The 19,797-nt window shown below is 36.6% G+C and overlaps 1 protein-coding gene across 23 annotated transcripts in view; it reads right to left on the reverse strand.

Moving 5' to 3' along the window:
* Nucleotides 1–19,797, reverse strand: part of LOC106661379 (RNA-binding protein Musashi homolog Rbp6) — an 892,072-nt gene that overhangs the window by 476,080 nt on the left and 396,195 nt on the right. For all 23 annotated transcript variants that reach the window (XR_001339703.2, XR_002910290.1, XR_002910298.1 and 20 more), the window contains exon 3: nt 3,337–3,418. Coding sequence is in view for 6 of the 23 variants with exons in the window: in XM_024226885.1 (XP_024082653.1) it covers nt 3,337–3,418 (82 nt within the window). In the remaining 17 variants the exon portion in view is untranslated. The remainder of the gene's footprint in view (nt 1–3,336; nt 3,419–19,797) is intronic.

A 19,797-nucleotide genomic window follows, 5' to 3' on the forward strand; every position in this document is an offset into this window, starting at 1 on the left:
CGTGTCGTGTTGAGAGTGCCAGTGAGATATTGCTGTTTTATGTTGGATTTTGAAATATCAAATAGAAATACTTTGATTGAATATAAACAATATATTTTGCATTGTATAAATTCCCCTTTTTCCACATCCTACATGTATTTGTTAAATTTAAACAATGTTTGTAAATCCCAGGCCCTGAAGATGATCTCAACAAAGATCGAAACGTTGGCACGACAGAGAAAATGTTTTTCTGAAACCTACATCACACCAGACCGCATCTCACGATTTCTGAATAATTATCGACTAACGGTCACTAATGGACACACGTTTATGGAAATATTTCATAGATTAGGTTATTACATGATCCTTGGTTCTGTTTAACTTCTTTGCTTCTCATGCTGTTGGATTCATGAAAACACGTTTATGAAAAAAAGCCCTCATGAAATAACTGAATGTTGAGATTTATGGAAATATTTCATAACTCAAGTAGATCCTATGATACCAGGTTCTGTTTAACCTCTTTACTTTCTCATGCTAGTTTTTTCATCAAACACGCTTATAAAAACAAGCCTCATGAAATGACTGAATATTGAGATATATTTGTGGAAATATTTCATAGATTATGTAGATTACATGATCCTGGGTTCTGTCTAACTTCTTTGCTTATGCTGTGGGATTCATCAAAACACGTTTACGAAAAAAAGCCCTCATGAAATGACTGAATATTGAGATATGTTTATGGAAAATCTCATCATCAGGCATACAATTTTTTTTAGATTCGATCATGTGATCAGAACGTTCAGTAAAGTTGAGTTACGAAACTCGAGAAAAAATAATCGGAAATAGAAAACGTTAATTTTAAATTGAACTGTTGATTTGCATTCGTCAAAAGTAAAGATAAATGGGCGTTTCTATTTTGAATACATACACTGGGCTTCGACCCAGCTGAGTAACGCGAAACTTATTTCTTTTTGGACAACACGTAAGACTTAAAATAAAACGGTTTCTAATCGTGTTGTATTTTAAAATGGGCACAGTGAGCCGCTTGTCCGATGTTCCCTTCTGTAATATCGAGCTGCCTAAATTTAGTATGACAAATTAGAACGCATGGGTCGAGTTGTGAATGGGCTCTATAAATACAATGGACGACAATAGAAGCCGTTCATCTATTCGGCCGGTTTAATTCGGTGAAAACCGGATTCGATTATTGAAATTCGGGACGAGGAGAGTGCGGCGGGGTGGCCGAGTGTCAGGGGATTGAATAGACTCCTAATGGTGGTTACGTGTGTACATGGCGATTATACTAAGTGGCAATTTTGTCGGCCTCTGGCCGGCTATTAGCCGTTCCAGCAATAAAATCAATCAACCGGCCCCTCCCCTCTTCCTTTCGGGCCGATCCTACACCCACGATTTTACCAATTATGAGAGCGGTTCAAACGGTAGCCGTCGCCGAAACTGAAGAAGACCATTAATAGCCGCCGGAGATCGGTAGGACTTATTTGATCACGTTGATATTGGAAGCGGGAAAAGGTGATTTGAAACAGAAAGAACTGATAGAATAAATTTAGGTCTACATTATACCGGACCGACTAGTAGGCTTCATCCGATACACAAAACACTGTTCGAAAACTTTAAAATCAATGGAAAAAACATCAACTATACATTATTGATAAGACTTATCATGGTTACAACCTGATTAGTTAAGTACACAAAATGCAATTCCTATCATAAAGAATGGCTTAATTTTGTAACCGCATCCACCAAGTAGGATCATTCTGCTCCCTCTCGTATTGGATATAAAGCTGTAAAATCCTGTTACTTTACCGTGGGGTGTCGTGGACGATAGGTTAACCTAATGTACAACTTTTCAATTAATTATTATTTATGAAAGGTATCGGTTGAGACAAAAAAGTCAGCGTCACGAGCTGGATTCGAACCTACGACCTTCGGCTACATACGCCGCTACTCTACCACTTGAGCTATCGAGACCTCGATCCGCTCGGACACCAACCTCCCATCTCAACCCCACCTTTTGAATTTTTTCTCACGTGGCCATTTCATTTGTCGCCGAGAATCAAATAGATTACACATTTGAAAAATGGCAAAAGTAGGGAAAATTCGAGAGGTGAGGTTGAGATGGGAGGTTAGTGTCCGAGTGGATCGAGGTCACGATAGCTCAAGTGGTAGAGTAGCGGTGCATCTAGCCGAAGGCCGTGGGTTCGAATCACGCTCGTGACGCTGAATTTTTTGTCTCAACCAATACCTTTCATAAATATTAATTAATTGAAAAATGTTAATTGGTCAATCGGACCACGAACTGTATTGTATCTAATGTACAATTTTTACACACTTAAAATTACATAGGCTGAGCTGGAATGTGAAACCAAAACGTTTAGAAAATAATAGTCGCACCTTCAATGATCCTTTCAGCAAAATGTTCCAAAAGAAAAAATACTTTGTGACTGGACAATTTCCTTGATGTTTTCCTGTTGTATTACTTACAGTACTGATCGTGAAACAAAGTACGCCGAAAATCAAAACGCAAAGCAATTTAATTTAAAAAATTACCTAATTGCATTTGAGATTTTGGTCGGAAAAAATACTTAATTTTTAATTTAATTATATTTTAATGCAAATTTTATAGTAAAAAAGGTAAAATAGTGTTTTCAATAGTCATTTTGGCGCAGCCTAGCATAAAAATTTAATGGATGGTCTTTTGATGGCATGTATATGATGTATGCCTCGATTTAAGAATAATATCTTGAAAGAATTATAATCAGGTTGTAAAAAAGAGTATAAATCTTTTAACGATATTATAATTTAATTGGGCTAATGGACCCTTAATCTTTTTCTACTTGGTAAGAAAGCTCTCTTTTTCTCCTTCTCGCTCGCTCTCTTTCTCGAGGTAATCTCTGCGGTAATAATTTTATTTCAAAGGGAATCAGACTAGCGCCTATAATTTTAAAAGAAGGAGGGTAAATCCTTTTATAAAAATTAAAAATTGAAGCCGGCTTAAAAACTATAGAGGCGGCCGTCATTGCTCAAAAGAATTAACCTTAGTTTCGGTAATTTGTTTAAGAATAAACGTTTGATGTTAAGTTAACAATTCGATTAACCAAAACGGCCCCGGCCCAGCCGGTAATTCAATTTATACTCCCTACCGAATTATCGTTAAGATAACGTTTATCGATCCGGTGACGTGAATCTGTTCGAGACGGCAGCCGGGCGCACGTCGAAAACCGGCGTTGTTCCCAAACCGGCGATTGGAAATTTCAATTGAACATTTAAACAACAAAGCGAAAAGGAAAGGGGGGGGAAAGTGCGCCTAGGCTTTGTTGTAAAATCAAGTGAACTCACCTCGATCTGCGAGTGGTCGGGTCCTTCATGACCATCACCTCCGTTATCTCCCCGTACTTGCAAAAGTACTCTCTCAGCGATTCTGCAACAGAAAAAAAAAAACGTCAGGCTTTATAAAAGTGGACAACGAAACTCAAATGAAAAAATAAGTTAAGCGGTTGCCGGTTAAAAAAAGGGAGAATTGTTTAAGGTGAAGAAGTTCTCCGAGTTCAACTCCCGGGAGTTTAAGCTGATGGTGTTTGCGACAAACAGGTAATTTGCCCCTAGCACAGAGGTGACACTAAGCCTGAAGGAGAGCTACCCCATTAGTTACACGGGGAGTCCTACCCCACATTTCTTCCTTCCCCTGTTTCCCTGTCCCACGGGCTAAAAAGAGGAGCCCTGTGTCACGTGGGAGAGACGCAATCCGTGAAGAAAATGCCACGCCGCTTACCACGTCGGGGGCGACTTTTGTCCTTTCAGATTGCTCCCAGTACCCTTACAAATATCGACAAACTATTTGGAGTCGATTTGTATAAAAATCTACTTTGCATATTACTATTTCTAAATTTACAGCAGCTTTTCTGTATTCCCAGCTCATTTTTTGACATATTTGAAGTAATTAGATTTTTATTTACTCAAGGTTCTATACAATGTTATAATTTACAAGAGGGTCTGGTTAGACGTACATAATCTTTCAATAAGCATTTTACACAAATGAAATATGATTAAAATGAACTATTCGGAAATCATGAGATGCGGTTTCAGAAAAACATTTTCTTTATCGTGCCAACGTTTCGATCTTTATTGAGATCATCTTCAGGGCTCAAAGTATTTGTTTTCTGCGTAATTATGCCATTCTTGCGTGTCGTGTTGAGAGTGCCCCGACACGCAAGAAAGTCACAATTACGCAGAAAACAAACACTTGAGCCCTGAAGATGAGCTCAATAAAGATCGAAACGTTGGCACGGTAAAGAAAATGTTTTTCTGAAATCTACATCACACCTGACCGCATCTCACTATTTCCGAATAATCATCGACTAACGGTCACTAATCACCACACATTAAAATGAACAATGAAACACTCACGTTATAAAGAAAATAAAAGATTCACACATTGAATTAAATGTAATATACTACAAACTAGCCCAAGAAGAAGCATGTATAACATACATGTGTCAGAAATAAACCTATCGTTGGACAAGCTTGCCATCTTGACTAAAGAATCCCCTATATATTTTATGAATAAATAAATCAACGTACGAACTACTGTTTAAAATGACTGATTAACCTGGATATTCATTTTATATAAAACGAAACTAAAATCAAACATGATTTTGTTAATTATTGAGTATATGATTTATACAAGTGCCAATAAAAGAAGTTAATGTCTATGTATGAATGTTTGTATTATTTAAGGACCGCCAAACATCAAGTGGTCTTCGCCGGCCCTCTTCGGTTTAAACAAATTTTTTTTTGAGCATCTTTGTCACTGACTGTCATATTTTGTCTCCTGTTGTCTGATCTTGATAACGTCTCGAAGGTACATCAGGTTGTCGAAAGACTATTAAAAAACAAGAAAAACCAAAAACACAAAAATGTTCACGCTCCCCCCCCCCCAGAAACACCGCTGGCGACGAGAGACCTATTCGTGGGTTAACATCCGGAGAGTACGTAGAGGATACGCAATGCCACGGCGAAGAGCCGGCAGACAACACCCCGAAAAACGTGCCAAGGCCCCCCAGAGAGATAGCACGTCCGGCGTCGTGGTACTGGATATTCCTACGACGTCGATATCCAGTCACCCCCCAAAACAAGACGAGTCTGGTCACATTCTCTCCCCAGAGAACTTGATATTCCTCGGGGCTGATTTAAACCCTCCATTCGTGCTAAAAAATTATTTTTACTTTAGACATCACACTCTTACCCTAGAGTACTCGATATACTTCGGGGTGAGGTAAAACCTAGTATGACCTCTGCGTAACCTGGTAAGGCTATACTTTTCTTTCTCTATCCGGCAAGCGTTGACGAGTGACCATCTCTTTATCTGCGTAATTTGGCAGAAGTCCGGTGATTTTTGCATTATTCTTTTTCATTAATCTTACCACGTCTGCTGGGCTGACAAGATGAATTGGTCCGTGCGCTGACGCTGTGTCTTTAGCCACTTCGACTTCTTGTTCCTTCCCGGCTATCTGAAGACCAGCACGACCTTTTACCCATCAGCATCGATCACTTTTAATTGTTCATATATTTTATTCATTAGTGGATCCTCGAAACCTTTCCCCCTGAGTTAGGAGACCGCACTGAAGGAATCCATGCGTATTGTGTTGGGTTTTTCTGTTTTCGATGTATACGATCAAGGGAGGGATATGACATTCAATTCTGCGTATTCACGCGCGCTGTAGAGGACGGGTCATCCCTTCGACCCGCCCTTCAATGTATACAGCGCAGCCCACACCCTCTGGCATCTTTGACCCATCTGTGATGATGAGTTTGGCATCCGAGTACTTCGACATTAGAACGTGGAACTCGCTCTTGTAGGTGGTGTGTCGATTTTGTTGTATAATCCCACCGTAAGGCATCCTTCCGGTTCCACCCGGCTCAATTCGATTTCTCCAGCCACTGAGACTTCCTTGGACCGAGTTAAAGTATTTCATGTACGAAATGGTTTGCCTTTCCCATGTGCTCGCATACTATTTTAAAATTATCTCTTCCCTCTTAAAGCAGAAGGTCTCCTGCTTCCATGTGGAACTCTTCAGCGGGGTTGTTCTGAACGCGCCTTTACCCATCTTAACGTTTACATATTATATCTATCTCATCTTTTCATGCGGTACTGCTTGTCAACCCGTAGGCCATACATGGCTAAGGTTGAGTTAACAATTTACTTATTTATGATGTAGGACCTTTGAAAAAATTGTACACATCACTAATTTGTATATAATTAGAACATGTTAATGAACCGATCAGTTGATGTTATGGAGATACTGAATCTTTTAAATAGGGGGTAAGGGTAATGACTTCCTAATTGTTTAAATTTGACATACTAGAAAAATATGTAGGTGTAAGGTCTTCTTGCTTGTAAAAATCGCACATACTACATAGAACAGTAAAAATGATTGTATTAGTTGTTGCTGCTTGGTATAATGATTAGAGGTAGTAACCGGTTTTATTTCTTTTTTGTTTTGTTTTTTACTTTAGATACTTTCTCAATGTGTGCGATTGCCCATTACTTTTTCTAATGAAATGATTCGCTGCTTTATTTAACTTACCCGGTATCACTGAATACACATGTGTACATATTTACATGTTCATTATTGCCGGAGATTATATAGCTCTTTAGTTTTTGCATTGGGAAAATGAAAAGAAAATCACTTTTGTCTTTTCTACGACACTATTTGACTCTAAACGAATTTTTCATAATTTCAGTGTATATTTGAAAAAATCGCACACATCACTCATTTATTTGTAACGAGAACAAAAAACGTTAATGTTAATAAACCGATAAGTTGATGTTCTGGAGTTACTGAATCTTTAAACTAGGGGGTAAGGAAATAACTTCCTAATTTGACATGCTAGAATAATATGTAGGTATAACAACAACTTTTTTTAAGATTAACAATCTTATTACTGTTTTGTAGTTTTAGAACAATATTACCTTACTACTATCTCTTTTAGCTTGAACCAATAGTGCTCTTGGCAGTCTTATTCCAAATCGACAAAAATGGCAAAATAACCGTTAATCTGGACATATTTTGAAATATAAATCATTTGTTTTAAACACAGCCAACAATATTTCACATGCATACAATATAAAACTTAAACCATTAGAAGGCAAATATGGTACATCAGAGTAAAACAAAAATTTGAAATAAAAAATATGTATTTCATCTTAGAAGTATTTGAGTCAACATTATTGATGTAGTAATACAGTCCTTTTTTGGATTTGCTTGTCTTTCCATGATTTGAAAAACGGGTAATTTAATATGTAAAAAGATTAATTCTAAATTAAAAAACATTAGTTTGAAAGTAAAAACGTTCATTTGATGGAAAATGATATAAATCACATTATATCTCGAATAAATTACATTTTTCATTATATTCCATTGTATTGACGTGCCTAGTAGTTTCCTTCACGTAGATGATTATCTATTTATTTAAGTAACACTACTTTTCACAAGATCAATAAAACATACCAATGAATTACACTACTGGAGAAAAATATTTGCATGTCAACATTGTCGTCGATGTTTTTCGATCGAGGCACCGCTGAATTCGTAACACACTTCGTGGTCAATGAACGCCGTATATAAAGATAGCGTGACCATACGTCGACACAGCGATGATCACCGACGATAAGTTTTAGAAAGATGTTTTTATGGCCATTGATCCGAACGCAGGTATATTTTCGGCATACTCGATTTTAATAATGACAATTTTAATTAATAGCTTTAAGGGATTTATTTTTTAAATTATTTTCATTAAATCCTGTAGATATCTATTTTAATTAAAAATAAACTCATCAGTTCCTCAAAACAACATGGACCATTCTATTCATTTAAGGTCAACTTTGTGCTAAGAAAACTTTAAAAAATTGGAAAAGGAAATTGGACTTGAGATTCTGAACCGCTCCATCAATGTGGCCTCAATTACGAGAATTACAAATAATACGACTCTTTCGTTTTATTTAGTTTATTTGGCCTTCTTATATTGCACTCTTTATTCACATTGATATTTAAAGGGCCAGATCTAAAAATAAAGATAAGGTTTTTTCCTTATGGATCCTATATATTTTTTATTCTTGAAAATGTGAGGCTGTTTCTTATTTTAAGCCTAAACAATTTATTCTTGAAAACTACAAATGGCCAAGGTATCGTATTTCTTTTCATATTCGGGCCACTTTCTAGGGAAAAGAAATCCTTGCAATTTCCCGGGACGAAGTGAGTCGCCATCGGGCGCGGAAGAAATATTCTCTCGGCGTTTGTTGTATAAAGGGAAAGGGGCTTTGAGAAAGGAAGGGGCTTAAACTTGTTTCTCCTCTGGAAAGACCCTTGTACGACGTTTTGGCCGATCCCACTTCCACTTTATACAAACCCGTGGCCGGGCTCCAATTTGACCCGGATTGTCGTAGGTGACAATCGGACAATGGTGACTAATTGAACAAGACTTTTACCTTCTCTCTCTCGACAGTCCTTCGCCGGTTGTTGGACGGACTTTGAAACTGTGTCGGCCTAAGTCCTCGGGGCGGTGTTATAAAACCGGCCGTTAAGTCACAATTTAAACCGGCCTATATTCCACGGCGTCGGAGCATCAGTTTTAATTGGTTGACACTTCCCAGAACGCCCTGGGATAATCTAGTTGTTTTACAAACATGAAACAATCCCGGTTCGGATACGTCAACCCCATCAATGCGAAATCGTCTATTACTCTAAACCAATAAAACCTCTCTTTCCCGACATGTCCTTTGAAACTTATTTTTACGACACAAAAAAGAAATTAGGCAAAGGTATCACCGTGTGGCTGTTCTTTGGTAGGGCACTGATTAAATATTATTTTTCTGACTTTTGAAGATTCCGACAAAATACTTTTGATAAGTTTAAAAATATACAATATATGAAGCACACAATGATAACAGAGATCCGTGCTCATATTTTTGCCTTTTGTTTACTATTATTATTTAAGAAAAGAAGAGAAATTGGGATGCAACGTAGAGAAAAACAAACAACTGAGAGGAAGAAAAATGCACAAAATAAAGATAAGCAATATATAAAAATAAAGGCATGTAAACAATGAAGACACAGAATCAATGCTGCCACCAAAGGCATTAACAATTTTGAAAGAAAGAAGAATAGAATAAATTAGAGACGGGGAGAAAGAAAAAGAAAGAATAAAAATGAGCAAATAGTGAAAAAGAGGAAAATATAAAATACGATTAATAGAGGTCAGGAAAATACAGCATAAAATGATAGAGAAGGAATAAGAATGAGCGAAAGAGAGAGAGAGAGAGAGAGAGAGAGAGAGAGAGAGAGAGAAATAAATAAAATGAAAACTGAGAGAAAAAGTAAAAGGCAGATTAAGGATTGGAGAGAAAGAAGAATTACAGAGTAATGATGAGGCAGAAAGAGGATAAAGAAGTAAACACATTAAAAATTAGTAAGAAAGAGTAATTGACAGAATAAGAATGAAAGAGAGCAATTCGATAAGAAAGAATACAAATGGGAGAGAAAGAGGACAAGCAAATTAAGGATTAGAGAGAAATAGGGGTACAAAAGATGAACATAAAAGATATTTAGAGCAAAATGTGATGGAACTACAGGAGGAATGAGTGAGCAAAAGAGAGAGGGTGAGAGTGATAAAGGGGGAATACAGAAGAAATAGTCAATGGTGGTTTTTGTTGTTTCGTGACAAATCCGGGCGTACATACTATTTTTTGTGGGATAAAAATGCTTTTTTATGACGTTAGTGTTTAACTGTGTTCAGTGAAAAAAAGCGTAACTCCGCTAAACGGATAAGGGATAAATGGGAGGACGGTTTAAGGGTGTCGGGGTTGATCCAGTCAAGGGGGGTGAGATGAGCCCCTTTCCGGTTAATGCGGGGCCAGTAAAAATGTTTACGGTCTCTCCGGATCGTCTGTCATCCCCCATCTCCCGATTTCTCCGTCGTATAATTTTCCTGGGGGACGTGTCGGGAATCGTCCTCGGGGCATGCCATCCCGCGACGGGGATCCCTTTAATATTCCGCTACGCGCCCAACCCGGTTCAACATCGCCATTCAGAATGTAAAGGGATATTGCGAGAGTTTGAAACTAGATGATTATTTTTTTGTCTAGGACACGACAGACGGCATACGTTCTTTTGCCATGATTTTAGCAATTAGGAAAACCAAAAATCTTCGAATACCCCTCTTCAATCCGATACTAATGTTACAAAGATCAAATTTAATTTTATAAACGGATGTATATTAAAAAAACATTTTTTTTAACGATGAAATTTTAAGCAGTAAGGCAATTACATAAGGCTTCTCACTTATGAAATAAACAGTTCATTGAACTATTCATTAAGCTTTAGAATTGTTTTATACAAAACACTTACTTTTCACTATCTACTCTTTGTCTATCTCTCCATCTCCCTGATTATTTAGAAATATTAATCTATAATATATTATTTATTAATTATTCCATAGAACATTGTCCCAGGAAGGTTGTATGTATACAAATATTACGTATTTCTTTCAAGTCTTTCTCTCTCTCTCTCTCTCTCTCTCTCTCTCTCTCTCTCTCTATATATATATATATATATATATCTATCTCTAACTATTTCTACCTATCTATTTATTTATCTAGCTTTTTTCCCCTTCCCCTTTTCTCTAGCCCATCTCTTTTCGTTCTTTGTCACTCTCTATCTTTCATCTTTTTCTGAAGAAAAAATCCAATTTTAAATAAAGACAATAGCACTTTGGGTATTATTAAAAAATGGAAAGCAAAGCAAACAAACTTAAAAGTTGGATTAGTAATAAAAACCTCTCTCCTCATTCTTGCAACTTTCCTAATAATATAAACGATCCTCTTATTCTAACAATTATCAAGGAACGATGAAATCTTCATCATTAAGTCTCAACATCATCGAGTCATGAACTATGAGATTAGTTTTTTAGTATACATTCCTCACTGAATATAGAGGTTGTATTATGTGAGATGAACAGATTTAGTTATCGTTCATGTATTTTTGTTCTACAGCTGTAATTGGAAAATAAAAATAATTAAGTATACTGTATTTTATATAGGATAAGGAAGAATATTTTATTTTATGGCATCCTAACCCAGTACAAAAACATGTATTAGGTGTAAAAACAGGTGTGTTAAGGCATATACGATGCAAAAATGCAAAATTTACAAATTAAAAAAATCCTTGATTAAAGATAGATAATTAATGAAAATTAAGTGAGCGTTTGCCATGTTTTTTAGGTGGAGGGATGTAAAACTAAATAAAAAGTGGTACTAACAGTAAAAACCTTTTTCGCCATTTTTATTCAGATTCTGATAATTATCAAGTGGTTTATTTCAAAGAATTATAAAAGGTTCTTTCATCTGTTTTCAGATGAGCACTTGTTTTGATCAAAACTGGTTCTTCAAAAAAGCAAATCTGAAAATATCGATTATATGCTTTTAAAAAGAGTAGATATTAATAAAAAACGAACTATTTACTACTCCACCCCCTTTCTCAAATATACCACATTATACATATACTTTTAGTGTGCACAGGTGCGTTGTTGAACAGGATGGGATATTCTGTATTTATTGTTTAAATTCAACTCCGTTTTTTTTTTTTTTTTTTTTAACAGAGTTTAATGCCTGAATTTCCATGTTATTAACTAGCACGGCTAATTTAACCGAAATGAACGTGGCCATTGTCAAGAGGAATGGAAAAGTATAAGTAATTACCGAGGAAAATACGGCCACCCCCCGACGTTAATATCATTTGGCAGAGGGGAAGAGGAAGAAGTGTATAAAGAGTAGTTAGGGGAAGGAATAATGAGCGCAATCTGGGGCTTAACATTTGGCACAATCTGAGTTTCAAACTCTGTTAATTCCTTTACTTTTCGAATGCTGACGTTGAGCGGATACGGGCACGGACTGGAATTTTAAGGCGATTCTCCCAGCGAAGAGGTGGAGACCGATCCCTTAACATTTTCTACCATCATCCCACACTTAAAAAACATCATATTTTTCATTGAGAAGAAAAATGTTTTAGGAAAATTATTATGAATTAGGCCTAATAATCTAATACTATTGCATACAAAAATAAACCAACATTTTGTATCTGCCGCGTCTTATAAAATCTAAAGGCCCTAGGAATGGTTCGTTTGCCTTCGCTCGTGGAGGCCCTGGCCTGTGCGGAATCTACGCTCGACTGATGAACAACTTTCTGACTTGGTTTCTTCTTAATTACCAGACGGTCTTCAGAAGGTTTCATCATTTGGCTTATGTTAGATAAACCGCAATAGACCTTATTTTTCTTCATTATTTTTTATTTCTACTTAAACTCGAGTAATTTGGAGAAAATAATATGTTAATTTCTACAAGATTATTTTCAATTAGTTTTTGTTAATAATCCTGGACGAGCCTCTACAGCTCCACATTCTCCATTTCATGAATCCTACGTCAATAGCCCTACGGATTCGACACTTATTAGGTATGTTTAGGGGAAGAAAGAGGTAGCAAGAGAGAAATAAGACAGTGGAAGATAGTGACCGAGACAGACACAGAGAGAAGAGAGAGAGAGAGAGAGAGAGAGAGAGAGAGAGAGAGAGAGAGAGCAGACAGGCAGGCAGACAGACAGACAGACAGACAGAGGAAAGGCAGACTGAAAAAAAGGATGAAGGAAAAAGAGCTGGATAACCAGATCGGTTGATAGATAAGTATCTAGACAGACAAAAAAAACGACGAACAAGGGCATGGTGAGGGAAGAGAAAGAGAGCGAGAAAAGGAGAGAGATGTGAGAGAGTAATAGAGAATGACAGGGAGAACGAGAAAGAGTAATTGAGTCGGAGAGGAAGAGTGCGAGAGTGAGACACAGACATAAGGAGCGAGAGTTAGAGCGAAAGAGAGTGGGAAAGAAAGAACAAACAGACGCGAAAGAACAGCAAGGTAGAAAGAAAAGAGGTAGACAAACGAGAGGAGGGGAGAGGGGAGAGGGGAGAGGGGAGAGTGGTGAGAGAGAGAGAGACATGAGAGTGAGGGAGGGGAGAGAGAGAGAAAGGGAGAGAGAGAGAGAGAGATGAGGGTGAGGGAGGGGTGAGGGTGAGGGAGGGGTGAGGGAGGGGTGAGGGTGAGGGAGGGGTGATAGAGAGAGGTGGGAGGGGGAAGCAAAAACGAAAATGGTGAAAGAAAAAGTTGGATAGACAGACAAAGGGACCACAAAAGAAGGAATGAGCGAGAGGAATGATAAATTGAGCTAGAAAAGGAGAGAGAGGTAGTTACAGATAAATAAAGAATACCAGGGGGAATGAGTGAGAATAATTAAGAGAGAGTGGAGAGAGGCCGACAATGAGATACTGACAGATAGAACGAAAATGAGAGTGAAAGAGAGCGATACAGCAACAGTGAGAGAAAAAAGAGGATAAGAAGAGATAAAGAGAGTGACATGCCGACAGTCATAAGTGGAGAAAAGAAAGATTCTCAAATTTAATCTAATTTCAATAGTTTCTAGAAAACGAACTTTATTGTGATTTTGTAGTGTAATTATAAGCTGGGCAGCTTGTGACAGAAACACTTTTACTTGACAAGTGTGTGCATGCAAGGATTACAAATTGTACACATCCTTGCATGCAATTTGTAATATCCTGACAGTGACCGATCATGACCGGTTAATGATATATAGGAAATCCATATTTTTTTCTTCATACCCGCTGCAATTTCTTTCTAAAAAGCCTTCTCTTCACCTAATAACAGTTTATTAACTTTCTTCGGGTAGGAAAATAAATGTCAGTACGGGCTCCTTTGAAAAGCTCTGTGGATAAGATTTTTTCCCAGAGGGTGGAATAATAGAGCGATAAAGTCCGACAAGGAAAATATTTATAAAACCGAATGTCCGGTCCAGAAGGGTAATTTATAGCCGATACCTTCGAAAACTGCCACGTTCGACCTGGGAGGAGATATATATAGTGTCTTATTAATAACATTTCTAGACAGGCCAAAAGCTCCCGTTGACCAAATAGTTACTACAGGTTATACAAAATATTTATGGAAAAAACTAGCGTATATTTTTTGTTGTTTTGAGTCATAAATACAAAATGTACAAAACGGAAGTTCTTGTTGTATTATCAGTAGAAATAAATTTATTCACTCACTGACCAGCTTTGAAAGAAGTGATACCGGGTTGCCCACTGGCAATTAAAAATTAGGCAAATATGATCAGTAATAATCAGTAAAACCAGAAATAATTACTCCATGAATCGCTATGCTCTCAAAGCACTATATGAAAAACATGTGCCTTTTATTTTGGTTTGGTAAACAAAAACCTAACGGTAAAGGATTAGTAGAAGAAAAGAACACTTTTAAAACTAAAATTATGTACAAGAAATAAATAAGTCTTTTTGTATCGTCTAGTACATAACAATTTTAGTTTACATTAATAGTTAAAAGGAATCGATGCAGTTAGGAAGAAGGTCGTGTTGGCATGGTTTCCCGGTCACAGAAACAGACAGCGCGACCAAAGAAGCCGCCGTAAGACTCCAGGACGTTTCTCAGCCTATACGCCCATGAAATTTAAAACTGTTCATTTGAAATACAGTAAAATGGAAAAACCGTTCGATTCGAAAAAAAAGTGAGTTTAATAAAGACGTTGATTCCTGGTCCACGGAAGATAGGTCGAAAAGGGAAAAAGCCATACTGACAAGGCTACGCATTGGTCATACAAGAAAAACGCACGGGCACCCTATGACCAGAATGCGACCGCGTGATCCCATTATGCAAAAATACAATAACGGACGATTGTGCCAATACTGCAATAGGCTGGAAGTATATAGATACTATTTTGACGTATCATTGGTCTTGTGTGTAATCTTGGGTGCAAAGGTCGCTCTTCGGTACCTCCATACCGCTATAGGGAAATGTATAGTCTTTATGAGAGTTTATGTTTGGGGTTGTTTAACTCCGGCCCGAGATATATCAATTATTATAGGAGAATGATTGTGACCAAACTTCTATGTTTGTAGTGATGTGTACATATATATGATATCAACGTTGTGTACATAGAAAAGCATAGAGTCAGGAACCAGATCGAGACTCTCAAATGTATGTAATTTAAATCAAATTACGCGTGAAAACCACAAAAAGAAGGAAAACTCGCAGAGGGCCGGCGATAACTTCAGCTGTTTGTCGGCCCATAAATCTCCTTCTTTATGTATATATATATATATAATATATGGAAGTAACTATACACTGATAGAAATTATCTTCCTTTTTTTCGAATGAACGTCTTCTTCTTGGAAGAAATGGTCCTTCTTCACTTTCTTCCTCACCCTCTTCGGTGCAGAAGGAAACTAGGCCTATGTAAGAACAAAGGCCTCTTCTACGTTTTTATATGTGTTCTCGACTATGACCATGTTTTCTCAAAGCTTCCTGGCGTGTGGAATATCCGTTTTAACGTTTCTCCACACTGAAAAAATGAATAAAGACCCGGATTGCAGTTCTATGATCCTTTCCTCCAGCCCACCTATTTCAATATTGGATCAATATATTGCGTTTTCTAGTTCTACTAATCTCGATTCAGAGATAAGTTTCCAATCGACTATGTCCATGTTTTCCCAAAGCTTCCTGACGTGTGGGAAATCCGTTTTAACGTTTCTCCACACTGAAAAAATGAATAAAGACCCGGATTGCAGTTCTATGATCCTATCCTCCAGCCCAGCTATTTCAATATTGGATCAATATATTGCTTTTTCTAGTTCTACTAATCTCGATTCAGAGATAAGGTTTCCAACCTTTCCTGTTGTAGTTCCTATATTTGTTGTTCCTAAATTCCTAAAGATTTCGTTTTTCATTTAACAGCAAGGTTGCTTGGTACAAATGTCAACGTGTTCTAGATTCTTCGAAGAATTCATTCTCTCGCCTCCTCGATACGAGACCTTCTCTAGGTAGATTGTTGGGGGTTCGATTTGTTAAATTGTTTGATTGTATTTGCTTTCCTTTGACGAATCCTATGTCCTTGCAGTTTGAGGGTACGTGCTTCATTCTTTACCAATCTGTTTTTTGACCTGACTTTCCATTTATGTTGAGCAATTCCGAAAAACGCGCCTATTTTAATATTTTTTTCGAACAATATTTATATAACGTGTATTTCATTTCTCGCAAAAAATACATGTTGCTTTGATTATTGAAACGGAAACCCAATGTGTGTAGCAGTGTTTCATTTTTCAGAGCAACATAAAAAAGAGTGACCTGTTACATTATTTTTATTTTGTCATTTTTTATAAAGAATAGGCCAGTGTTGAATTAAAAACAAATAGAAATGTCACGTATAACTAAAATTAAAATTAAAATAATGTTAATTTAGGGTTTAAAACCGAGAGTACTTTTAAGGCCCTTGACCTGTTACTTAAGATAGAGTAAACTGCTGTTACACACAAGTAGCAGATTCATTGATTAAGAGACTTTTCGAACAAATATCCTTGAAGGTCCGAAGTCGTCGAATGTAATGTACAATATGCTGCAAGTGCCTTTAATCAGTTCTGTAGGAATGGAAATGACGATAGTTTGTATAAATCATGTTTTCTTTCATCAACAAATATCCTTCTGTGCCAACACAATAAACCAGCCGATCATTACGATAAATGGAAGTGCTTGAAAGAGAGAGAGAGAGAGAGAGAGAGAGAGAGAGAGAGAGAGAGAGAGAGAGAGAGAGACCTGCAAAGAGGTTTACAAGTTTACAAACCTTTCGGTTAGGGAAATTCGCCATATCGTTTTTCCCTGCATGCGAATTTCTGGCAACACTGCTGGAAACACTGATTCCCGTATGTGAAGTTGATTCTGAAGTTTTAATTCTGAGCGTTGAAGAAGAAAGTAAAATAAGTAAAACACGTAACTGATAGATCCATTGATAAGAAGAAAAGAGAGAGAGTGAGAGTGAGAGAGAGAGAGAGAGAGAGAGGGAGAGAGAGAAAGAGAGAGACAAACAGATAGACAGACAGACAGTATGTTTTGCTGTTGCGACGAAAAATGAAATACGCGTTATAAGTAATTATAATTATAAATATATTTTCACTATGGAGTTTTAGTTCACTAATTAAAGATTATTTAAAGTTAATATGAAGACTAAATCCTGTAATTTATAATAGCATAGGAAGCTGTTCCTTTTATATTAAAATAGTTAACTTTAAATAGTTCAAGTTCGCGGTGCTTATTTTTGTTGTCTCTAATACTCGAAGTTTGAAGTAAATCCCTCTTGAAATACTTTACTTTTACCTGTTTTGTTTCAAAATAATGGCCGAATAAAACAATGACCACATGAAAAGCGGAAAATTCAAAACTTTTTCCCTTCCATCCCCTTTTTTTGTTACTAGTTATCATCGCTCTCATCACAGTTCAGCGTAATTTAATATTATCCTCGTCCGGCTACTATTATAAACTTTCTCTCATCTGTTGAGTTCATAATTTCTGGGTAACAATGTATTTTTATTCCACAGCTTGCCGTCGCGCCCCCTATTACGCTTTCCTCCCTATTACTTTTTTTAAAATTTGTGTGGTAGGGGCAGTTTTCTTTGTGCAACTTCTGACAGGCTTTTCCGTAAAATACGGCCTGGAACGTTTTCCCTCTCTTCGGGAATTTAAAATTCACCGAAGGATCTCATTAGGCGAGATGTATGTTCGCAATGGGCGAGGAGCTGGTTGATCGAACGGCCTCCCTTGAATTTACAGCCTCTTCAAGTAATTAGCTAAAATTGGTGGCCTTATTTGTTTTATGTTTATACCCCCGCCAGGTTAACTATATTCGGGTAATTTAAATTGGTTCCGTTCCTTTAATATAGCGGCTTTTAATTACGCTTTCCAGTATAAATAAGCTCATCATGAAGTGGTTCCCCTCGTTTTTTTATAATTAACTTTTTTTGAATGGTCCGTGATAAATTTTCAAACGTCAACGAAACCCTAGCTCATTCATCATACATCGCCGAATTAATGAAAAATCCTAGGACAATATCGAATTTTTATTAAGAACCCTTCATTAATTTAACACGAGAGTCATTTGGAAAAGACAAAAAGAGTTAATTTGCATGTATTACGCATAATTCATTGTTGCATCTGGTGAGAATGAAAAAACATAAATTACCGCCCGCGAGTTTATTCTTTTGAAGTATTCATTAAAAGGACGTTGCTCAGTTCATATTTAATTCCTCCCCCACGTCTAGATTTCTAAATCCGCTCCCCCCAAATTGCCCCAAGGATCATTCTTTCTTTCCTTCCCGGCCCCCCTCCCCACATGAAAATAAAGGGTTACTAAATCGCAATAATTGCCCAAAGCCACCATGGAAGTTATTTTCGCTAAGCCATTTTAATTAAATTTAATCCTACTCATTTACCCTTGAAAACACTCTTAATTGCCTCAGAGTCCTCACCCCCTCCACCACGCCGGACACCGAACTTCACCGGGTATATTTTCAAAAATTAATTACGGGTTTACTAAATTATCCGATGATAAATTTCAATTTTAAACATATTACCTTTTAAAACATACAGTATCCATTATATGCTCGTTTATGGTGAAAAAATAATTCCATATTCTAGTGGTCTACCAATGGCAAACAAATGAATAATTGGAATAATTGTTTATTACTTACTTTTTGTTTTTCTATTTATGATTTAGTACTCTATGCTATTCCAACCTCATAATTTAGGCTGATTTCCCTCGATTAACCTATTCTGTATTTTATTTTATTTTTACAAAACCAAATTTTACAACAATCTGTTATTCCCCCCTTATCATTTAGGCTTGATTAGGTGAAATAATCTATTTATTATTTATATTTTGTTCTTCTAGTTGAAAATAAGCGCAATCTGATATGACGTCATTATAATTTACAATGTCTTTCCTAGGATAATTATTTATTATCAAATTTTTGTTCTGTTAATTAAAATTCTAAAAGAATAAATTAATACTTTTATATTAATACTTTTATAATTTACTATAATTCAGCCAAAACTTCATGTTTATTTTGTCGCGTTTTATCTTCAACCCACCTTTAGTAACAGAGGTAGAAATCACCGATGACCCTACCAAGAGAAAGCATATATGCTTAAAATCATAATGTAATATTATTTTAAAAATTAATTATGGAGAGAGAAAAGAAAAAGGGAAGGAAAGAATAAAAGCAAAAAACAAGGGAGGGAAAGAGAGAGAGTGAGAGAAATGTAAAAGATACAAAAATATAGAAGAGGTCGGGATAAATAGACTTGGAGTGAGAGATAAAACAAAGGAAATTTGTGAGAGTGAAACTGTCAGAAGTGAGAAAAAGGAAGAGGGCAAGAAAATATAGAAGAAAGCGTGTGAATGTTGGAGGAGTACTAAGGGAGAGGAAGATAGAGATAAATAAATGTATAAAAGAGAAATGAATAATATATCGACGCAGATAGAAATAGAGAGAAATTGGAAGAGAGGAAGGGTAAGTATAGGAAAAAGAACAACCGTGAGAGAGGGAGGAGAAATAGCCACAATACAGAAAGCACGAGATGTATAAAGATGTGTAAAAAAATATGAAGAGGGCGACAGTGGAATGTTATTGAAAAAAATTATTCGTTTTTGGACTGATTCACTAATGAAGCCTGTACGTGTTTGGAATGTAGACCGGCGAGAGTAGACGAACCGTCTCAAACATTTTAAATGAATCAAATAGATTATTAAATAAATTTTAAAAAATCTCAATGTTTTAGATAAGTGGGGGGTCTCATGCCAGATGGTGGACTCGGAACTTTATGATGAGTCGACTTAATAG

This window comes from Cimex lectularius, unplaced genomic scaffold (genome assembly GCF_000648675.2).
Source record: "Cimex lectularius strain Harlan isolate CLEC.00 unplaced genomic scaffold, Clec_2.1 scaffold68, whole genome shotgun sequence".
Classification (NCBI taxonomy): Eukaryota; Metazoa; Arthropoda; class Insecta; order Hemiptera; family Cimicidae; genus Cimex; species Cimex lectularius.